General features: G+C 34.2%; 1 protein-coding gene across 1 annotated transcript; it reads right to left on the bottom strand.

Moving 5' to 3' along the window:
• Positions 1–7220: 7220 nt before the first annotated feature.
• LOC131074144 (disease resistance response protein 206-like) lies at positions 7221–7965 on the bottom strand. The gene has a single exon (XM_059218650.1). The coding sequence runs from the start codon at positions 7963–7965 to the stop codon at positions 7390–7392; it is 576 nt and encodes a 191-aa protein (XP_059074633.1). The 3' UTR covers positions 7221–7389.
• Between the last annotated feature and the right edge of the window lie 2093 nt (positions 7966–10058).

The following is a 10058-nucleotide window of genomic DNA, read 5'->3' as shown; positions in this document are numbered from 1 at the left end:
TTATCCTTGCTTCTAAGAGTATTCCCTCTTTAGCTTGGATTTATGACATTATTCCCTAAACGATATCTCCTTGGTGTTGAAGGTGGATATCCTTGTTTCTAGCTTCCTTAAGATATAAACATAGGGTTATGTTGACATCTTAAGGGGGGAATACATATCACCCTCTTTGTACCACATTGTACTATATATTTCCATGTCTTAAAATGGGTGTTCAAACTCAAAAAATAGAGGAAGAAAACTCTTATACAAGATGCTTGACGATAAAACCAAAAGCATAATTTGATATATATCTTAGACGAGGTTTACATCACCGAAACCAAAGAAAAAAATTCTTATACGGGATGTCCTCAAAACCAGACATGTATCTATCTTGTACGGGGTTACACATTCTCAAAACTAGAGAATAAAAACTCTTAAACAAGATGTTCCTATACCAAGACATACCCCTTGGCATTGGCATTTGCATTATATGTCTTAAACAGGTTGATACACGCTCCAAACTAGAGGAAACAAACTCTTATATGGGGTGCTATATACTTGAAACCATACATCACTTGCACATGCACACGAGGACTAATGTAACTAGCAAAACATAGCTAGATCATTCCTACTCTCCTCCCCAACATGGAATACCTAGAAAAACACATCTAGGGTATGTATCTTTGTCCTTTCTCATCATTCTTCTCATGAATGACTTAGAAAAACACATCTATCATTTGTCCATGCCCTCTCTCTCCTTCTTCTCCTGAGCTCATAGCTTTTCTATTTGTAGTTCATGAATGATGCATGCTCTTACTCATTTATTTGATCACTTGTGTTCTTGAGATGACATCTTTCAAGAATTATATTAGTGGTTGAGATATTTTGATATTGAGGTCTCTTCGGCTAGTTGACTTGAGGTCTTTTCCTAGTCTTTAGCTTTGTGTTGTGTCTTTTGTCTTTTGTTTTTGTCTTTGTTTTCCTTTTTTGCTTTTTTCTTGTTTTGTGTGCCCTTGCATGCGTTTGAGTGATTTAAGATTTGGGGGCTTAGTTCCTTGAAATTAATGGTCTTATAATCCTTGTGATTGTGCTTCATTCTTCCATCTCCTCATCTCTCTTTTGTCTACTTCAATATGAGTATTTTCATAGGTTCATACTCGTGTTAAAGTGGGGGCTACATGTAGCATTGTAAGTTATAATTGGGCCAATTTAAAGCTCATGTTAGTGCCCCTACTTTAGCGTATCTCCCCCTAATCTCTTATATGGGCCAGTTTAGTGCCTTAACTCTAGCTTTTATGCCACATAAACCTACCAAATGATCCTTTAGGGCTATTTCTTCCTCCCCAAACCCTAATTCTTGTCCCTGATTAAGAAGGATCAGGGCGCTGGCACCCTAGTCCTAGACCAAATCATCTAGTGCCATGGTCCCCCTCAATGGGGCTCAATTTTCAAGGGAGAGGTGTTACCTATATCTCCAATGGGAAATTAATTTGATATCTCTATGTAACCGTTGGAGGTCAAACCAATCAATAAATTAACCTAGATCCTCATATATAAAGAAATTAATCAATTCATTTCAATTTAGTCTTCACATTCAAGCAAGTAAGCATTCAAACATTGAAGTGTGCATCATCAAGCATTTTCAAAGTTCTGTAAGGATGCATATTATTTATTCAACCACTATGGAGCAAATCACAACATTCATATGCAAGCATGTGTGTGTGATTAGGGTTTTGTCATGTTCATGCCATTTCATACAACATATGTGAATACATTCAATCAGAAAAGAAACATTATTAGTCATTGTAGATCTGAGGTATATCTTTTAATTATATATTTCAAGTATATGCAATATTTCATTCAAGGTTAATTCCTAAACTAGGGTTTGTCCTAGGAAAAACCCTATTCCCAACCTATTTCCCTTCTCTAGTGTGTGCAGGAACAGGTACATAGCTGCCATCTTTAGAATAATCTTTATTTACAGAGATGAATCAATCCCCCATTGGAGTGTGAAGAGCGTGGAGGAACAAAGAGACCACAATACCATTCTTGACAAATCAAGAGCTCCTTCTAGGAATAGGTCTGAATAACCTTATAATCCTTAGATCTAGGTTCATTGCTCGATCCAACGATTGTATCTCACTATTTGCACATAATTACTTCAATTCCATCATATTTGCCCTAATTTCAACATCTTCAACAAACCAATTCAACTTAAGGGAAAGAAGAGGCTCATCCCAGGTCCCTAGAATGTGATCAACATTTAGACCCCTTAGGTTTAGATCTATCAAATTCCTATCTTTCCCTAATGCAATTGCTCTAAGAAAAATTAGCGGTTTTCATCCTTCTTGTGGTGGAAACCCTAATTTCACCACCATTACATTTTGGTGAACCATTACAACTTATCATCTATATTTCTATTATCCATATCCTTCTATACATTCTTCATTATATCTCATTATGGTATTTTTTTCTATGTTTCTATTCCCTTATCATATGCCTAAATACATAATATGTTAGATTATATCTTTATTTATACAAATATATAGTTTGTGGAATGTGTCCCTTAAATTCTTCTACTGGGATAGACGATGTCTTTTTAATTAGGAGCTCCACAATATCCTTGTGGTTTTTCATGGTAGGATCCACATCACTATCTTGACTCTACCTTTTCCTTGCCAATATCATTCATCCTTTCAAATGTTGGCTTCTCCTCGAGATAACTCAAATACTATTAGGTAAATAGAATGGCCTCGTAGATCTACTCGAAATTAAAAAAAATGATCGATTTTTTTATTTTTTTTTCATCTTTCTGCAATAGTTATTTTATACATTTATCTACATTAATGGGCACTCAACTTTTGAAAGAGTTGTAGGAATTTCAATATGCTATGCCAATTTCAATGGATCATTAAGGACACTAGTGATGCTAACCAATGACAAGTTGATCAGTTCCCTTCAATTAAGAAATTTGTGCCTTGTCTATTCTTGTTGGTCCTACAATTATTGAAAGTAAACATGCAGGGCCTCCATCTATACTCAAGTCTCTCCATCTATATTCTATAACGAACAATACAATGTGGCCAATGCAACTCTATATAATCCATTTCAGACTTAATTGATGCTATAATAATGGCCCATTGTATGCAAAATTTATATAGATAATTAAGATCATCCATTGTATTCTTTAAATTGATGACGTGTATTTATAGAGTAGAGCAGAGTGACCAATGGTACACTTATTTCTCTCCTCATTTATCCTTATTTTATGTATCTCTACAAGTATTTTTTTGCTACATTGTAGTCTTCTATAGTTCCATATCTTGTAGGATATAATCCATTAGTATCTTGATTTATACTACAAGAAGAATGAAAGAATCCCCTTCTACATGAGGATATTCTCTTTGGACATCCTTCACCATATCTTCCAACTATTACAAATTGTATACATAATAGTTCAAAATCTCTTCCTATGTTGTTTGATGTAAAAGGTCTCCCAATCAAAAACTTTTGAATTGGCAGAATATTGCTATGGTCAACTTGTGAACCCACTAGTGGAAGTTGGAGTAGTTGTAGAGAGGCTACAAGACAAATTTTCTTCTACCTGGCTATTACATCTTTGATTGAATACACAGGTGAAGTGGAAAAAGAAGGTGTGCCAGAGGTGTTAGGAGGAGAGGGTACCCTATGGTCTATAGGCTCCAATTCAAATAAAGTTATCTTTTCATATTATTATTCTTTCTTAGACATCTCCTTAAAGGATTTGGCTATGGATTCTTTGATTTCTATTTGAAATGTCTAAGTGCTCTTCACCTTCCCAAGCATCAATTTGTCTAATCTTTGCTTTGACAAAAAATCTCATGTTTCAATTTTTGTTAGTTTTTCTCTTTAAGATGAAGTACTAGAAGGATCCAACTCTTTATGGAGATATATTTCATCTTCTTTTCTTATATAATGTTCTCTCTTATTTTCTTTAATGTGATACCTGGTTGGCTCAGGATAATTTCTATGAAGTCATCTAATGTGGAGCTAGATGCAACCATATATGTTATTAGTGCATTTTGGATAATTACCTTATTGAATGACACCATTTCCTCTCTAATTTCAAAAATTTCTTCTTCATAACCTCCTTCCAAAAAGGACTATTGTAGAGATTAACTATCTTTACTAGTGTCTATACCTTTTCTTTTTCTAGAGTTTCTTATTGTGCGTTATCTTTTTTTATATGGGATTCTTATATACATACACTTTTCTTCTTTCTCTTCTTCTTCCCACTCATTTTTAGAAGTTATTCTAAGACCTATTTTGCTAATGGCTCCTTCTTTAGTGTTGTAGTGGGTAGTTTTACTTTTAGCTCTTATGGACCTTCCTTAAGATTAAGTAGGATTTCTAAGTGATGTACCAAGATGTAATCTTCCAAAATGCATAGATTGATTGTTCTTTGTTCCTCAAATTCCTTCTTTAAAATGCCCTATTTTTCCTTGATTTTCTTCCTATTTTAGTCCATATGTTCTTTATTTTTCTTCGTAGCCACATTGTCCAAAACTTCTTGGTCAATTGTGAACCTTTCTACCTATAGATCCTTAGGTGGACTATGTAGGTTTTTCACATATGAATCTATCTTGGTATTGGTTTCCTCATATCAAAGTTTAGGAATCGAAAAGATTTGCAATTCAATTGCTTCCATTAACTTGAACTATTTGTTGGCTAGGAAGATAACTGTGTCCATATACTTTAGGACCAAATCATAGGAGATTTGATCTTTTCTCTACAAATTTTCCCTAATATGTATTAGTATAAGAGGTTGCATCTCGCAAGTGTTTTATGTGCTACTAAATTTGAGCTAACAATAGTTGAGTTGTGTCCCAAATCTTTCTTGCAAAAAATTTCATCTTGCCCTAACCTCTTAAAGTAGGTCCTTGGCTAAGGCTTATAATCCCATCCTGGACCCTAATCAGGTTGTTGAGCTATATGGGTCCCCTATGCCTAAACCCACCTCAGCTATTGGTTCTACTTCTAATCCCAAACTCATTCCCACCCATTTCAGCCCTAGTAGAGAAGCTAAGAAAAATCCCACCTCTACTCCACCATTCAATAAGGTGGGGGTGTTGGAGTCTACTAAAGAGAAGGAGCTAGAGGATAATGATTCTTCTTCTTATTTTGAATTTGAGTTGTACCCTACCACTTTTGAAGAGGTGACCCCTCTTCACCCTCAACAAGAACCTCTTGACCCTAAAGAAGCCCCCTCTAATTTTGATGTTATACTCCTGAAATTGGAGGCACATATGGAAAGGTAGAAGATGGTGATCAAATGCCTTCTCTCGCAATTTGAAGTGGCAATTAAAAAAATCAATAGGCTAGAGGCGGTTGCTAAGGTAGGTGCGAGAATAAATAAATATGTTATGGATTTAAAATATGATCGTGTTTGGGAAGCAGCAAGTGGCATGGCTGGGAAACTAGAGAATTGGGAGAAAGTGGAGGGAATATTAAAGGAGCTCTTTGAGAAGGTGATGCAGAATAATGAGAACAAAATTGTGTTGGATCTAAAAGAGAACCAAAATCTCCTATTAAGTAAGATTGAGGAAATGGACATATGTAACGAGGACATGGTGATAAAAAATTCTACCTCTCTAAAATCTATATAGGATGAAATTGATTAGAGAAGACCCAAGAACAAGCGGCATGTCCTTTCCCCTTCTCCATCGATGGAGCCTCTTGCTTTCATGGTCAAGGACACCCTGGCTTTTGGTACCCAAAATTCCGTTAAAGATTAAAATAAGAAAATTTCCTTCTCTAACAAAGTTCTTAGGTAATGTATGGACTAGTAGGAAAGAAATGGCTCCACTAAGTAGAGTATCCCTTTGTGCCTTTGGTGGTAGGTTGGTTTTTGGTTTTTATGTGATTATTGGTTTTCACTACTAGTTATATCTCTAGTCTATTTGTGTTAGTGATTTTTGCTGGTCTCTATATGTTAGGTTGGTTTTTCTCAATGTGTCCTCCTCATATGCCATAGTTGTCACTCTTTCTTAGATATGTAATACTTTGGTACGAGCCTATCTCATTTTTTATGAATCAGAACATAAATTGGTGGAAATATCCTTTTTTTTATTAAATTATAGCTCTAGTCAGTTTATCTCCATCCATCACTTCCAAAGTACATTGGGGTTATGTAGATTATAATATTTAAATCCTGTTATTGGAAATACACAAAAACAAGGGTCTTTCGGTCTACATTTGATCATCCCAAATTCTTGTGAATAGAAAAAAATAAAATCAAAAAATTATTTGGTTAAACCACACAAGTATAAATGTGGAAATACATGCAAATTGAAGTTACGTTACTTTTTTCAGTAACATTCATAGAGGATGCTATTCACTCACGCATAGAGATAGATATCTTTGTCGAAGGAATCAATTGAAAGGGTTGCAATTTCTCTCACCATTAAGAAATCACCCATCCCTCCAAGCATAGATATATCTCTCTTCTTAAAAACTAGATCTGCTCCAACGAATGTGAGTGTACTTGTATGATCTATGCTATTCAACGCAAAAGTCATACATTACATGCATTCATTACATTGAGGAAATTATTCATGTCATACAGATAAAATCCATGCGCTCTTCCCACAGGGGGAGGCTACAGATTATTTTCTAGCATGATTGGGTCATCAGACATAGCAAAATCTCTAAAATGATTTTGCTCTGTCAAAATGGTGAGGTTAGCTCTTCGAGGCATTGCTATCAGTGCAGATGTCACATTCTCAACATAATTACCATTGTAGATTATAACTAGCACCAACAATAAGTGTATCTTCTCAGCATAATTACCATTGTAGATTATAACTAACACCAACAATAAGTGTATCCAAACTATTAGATCTTTTGAATAAATTGTCGTTTTATATTCTAAATAAATTATGTTGTAAAATTATTTATCATATAATATCTATTTAAATTAAATTTTTATTTGTTCCGAGTTCTTCTCACATCCCATCATCAATTGACTTTTACTATAAATAATTAGTCTTACATTTTTATGCAATTTTCTCCCTTCAATATATTACTAATATCTCGCTGTTGCACCTCCTTGATTCAAGGGCTAATTAATAGAAACTATTTAAAGATAAGCTATCAAATATACTAACGTAAACCGTGGAAATATCATGTTTTTTTATTAAACTAAAGCTCTTTCAATGCATCTCCATCAATCACTTCCAAAGTACATCGGAATCCGTAGATTATGGTTTTCAAATCTTGTTATTGGATAGACACGAAAACAAGTGTCTTTCACTCTATATTTGATCATCTCAAAATCCTGTGAATAGAAAGACGTGAAATCAAAAAGGTATTTGGTAAAACCACACAAACCATAAATGAGGAAATGCATGCAAACTGAAGTTCGGTCAGGTATCAATAACATTCGTAGAGGGTGATATTTACTCGAAGGCGGAAATAGACGTCTCCCTCAACGGAATCAGTTGAAAGGGTTGCAATTCCTCTCGCCACTAAAAAATCACCTGTCCCTCCAACAACAGATACATCTCTCTGCTTAAGCGCTGGATCTGCTCCGACGAATGTGATCGTGCCCTTATAATCTGTGCTATTCAACACAAATGTGAAACCAAGCCATACGCTAAAGAAATTCTTCATGTCATACAGATAAAATCCCTGCGCTCTTCCAACGGGTGGAGAGTAAAGATTATTGTCCAGAGTAATCGGATCGTCAAACACAGCCAAATCTCCAAAATGATTATGCTCAGTCAAAATGGTAAGGTTGGCCCCTTGAGGTGCTGCTATCAATGCAGACATTGCATTGTCAGCATTTTCACCATTGTAGATAATATCATGAAAATATAACACTAAATTTCTACAGGGCTGTGGAAGCATTTTGTTCCAGCCCAGGCAATCTGCACTTTTCTGCAAAGTGGCAGACATTAGAAGCCACACTAAACACAAATTCAGAACTCTACCAGCCTTAACCGCCATCAATCACTAATACTTCTCCACCGATGGAAAACAAGACTGTTTTACTCATTTCACCTTCCATTTGCACTGTATTTATATTGTGTTAAGCTCGGTTGTTTGAATAATAGATTTGCTGGTCGCCATGTGTGGGGCCATTTATCTACCATCTTCCCTTGTTGCAGTAGATTGCGTTGTCTTCAAGTGAATATGCTCAGCTTACGCATTTCAATCAGTTCTTAGCTTCTTTAGTAGTTGTCTTAATTCATTTCCATAATTGAAATAACGTAAAGTTTCATGTGTTAATAGTTATAAAAATATTAGATATATTTGATGGCCTTTCAGATCCAAGTCAAAATTTGTCTGACCATATAAAGATGATAAGGACCGGACAGCGGCTCGTAGGTAGGAAGTGAATATGTTAATCAATCAGGTTTAAGAAGCACAGATTTTGATTCATGTAGATGTCACTATGTTCAACGTAAAAATCAATGTATCATAAAAATTCATAGATCGAAGACAATCTATAAGAATCGGAATAAACATAAAAAAACCAATCTCGGGCAATGAGAATTTGGTATAACAACATCTCCATTGCATTACAACCAATCCACTATACGGAGACTACAGTGATATTGCGTGAGTTGCAACAATAATGAACAGTTATGGGCAGTTTCAGGTATTTATTTCATTTCCCAATTATCTTCTAGTCTTTTATCTTATTTGATTCCTTGCAAACAGTAGTTAATTAAAAAATCGTCAATGATTTCATGCATTACCTCAATTATTTCAATTATCTACATATCAAGAAACAAGAAACAAAATTGTCCAACCAACATTTAAGAGAAACTTCATAGCAACACGACCTTGTTAATATTAAAGAATATATTTGGTTCATTATGTTTATTTGAATTCGTCTATTTTTTTTTTTTTCTTGCATTTACAACCTTCATTCATATATCTAAAATTTGTTGATCCTTGTAAACAGATTCTTACTTTCAAAAAATAGATGTATTTACTTTCATTATAAGTAATGTGTAGGTAGTTTTATGTAACTAAAATGATCTTGTTTTATTTATCATCCCGTTAAAGTAGGTTTCCATTATGAATTCTTAATTTTCCTTTTTTTCATTTTGAGAGCTTATTAAAAACCAAATGAAGAGTTGGATTCTTAATGTCAAATATTGTTCTATGAATTGCATCGGGCACACTTTGTAAGATTTATATGCTTGATACTCTCATGCGTAAATGGTTTTACTTCGAGTACAATCTTGGACATCAATAATTTTTTGTGTGCCTTGTGGGATATGAGTCTAAAGATACGTTGTTCATCTTTTTGGTGAAATATATATTCTTGATTCAATTATATTCTAATAGATAACAATACAAATACCGATTCCCTAAAGTATTTATCTTTAACTTGGCAATTCTACTACTCGTACAATCTCTCTTCTTCTTCATTGTAGACAATACCATTTTGGCATCTCTATGTGCACTTTCGTATCCTACCATGAATTTCACCATTTATATCTTGGAATTACAATTCCCAAGTGTAATAATACCATTGGAACCCAAAACATAAACTAGCATTAAATTCACTACTTTTCACTAATTGAGATGACTCCATTTCACCTTCAAATAACCACATTTATACTGACAAAAAATATGCAACATCTATAATGCCATTTTTGAGGACATGGCTTTCTAGCTATTTGTCTTGTCTCTCAATGGAAATGCATGGGAATGGTACAAAACACTAATGATTGAGTTATTCATTCTATGTATTAAAACATGTATACATATGCAATTTCACACATACAAATTGAACTCGGTTGGATTTAAAAATTAATGATCTTTAATATTTACAAATCAAAGATTTTATCCTATAGTTTGTCATGGCCAAAAAATCAAACATAACAGAAAGCTTTTTTTTTTAAAGAATCCTTATATCATGAATAACATAATTTTTTTAAGTGTGAGGTTTTATATGATGCACAATCAATGTAATAACTATTTGTTAGGAAGAAAATGGTGGAACATAGACCAAAGTACTAAGCCCCAATTAATTTTTGTGTTTGTATTTCCCTAGACTCAGTAATGCTAGAGGAGTAAAGATT

The sequence above is a fragment of the Cryptomeria japonica genome, chromosome 4 (assembly GCF_030272615.1).
Source record: "Cryptomeria japonica chromosome 4, Sugi_1.0, whole genome shotgun sequence".
NCBI classification, from domain to species: Eukaryota; Viridiplantae; Streptophyta; class Pinopsida; order Cupressales; family Cupressaceae; genus Cryptomeria; species Cryptomeria japonica.
Note: the sequence above shows the minus strand (reverse complement) of the source record. Positions and strands in the feature narration are given on the sequence as shown.

Coding starts and splice junctions, on each gene's coding strand:
- LOC131074144 (XM_059218650.1), bottom strand. CDS start 7,965: ATGGCGGTTAAGGCTGGTAGAGTTCTGAATTTGTGTTTAGTGTGGCTT.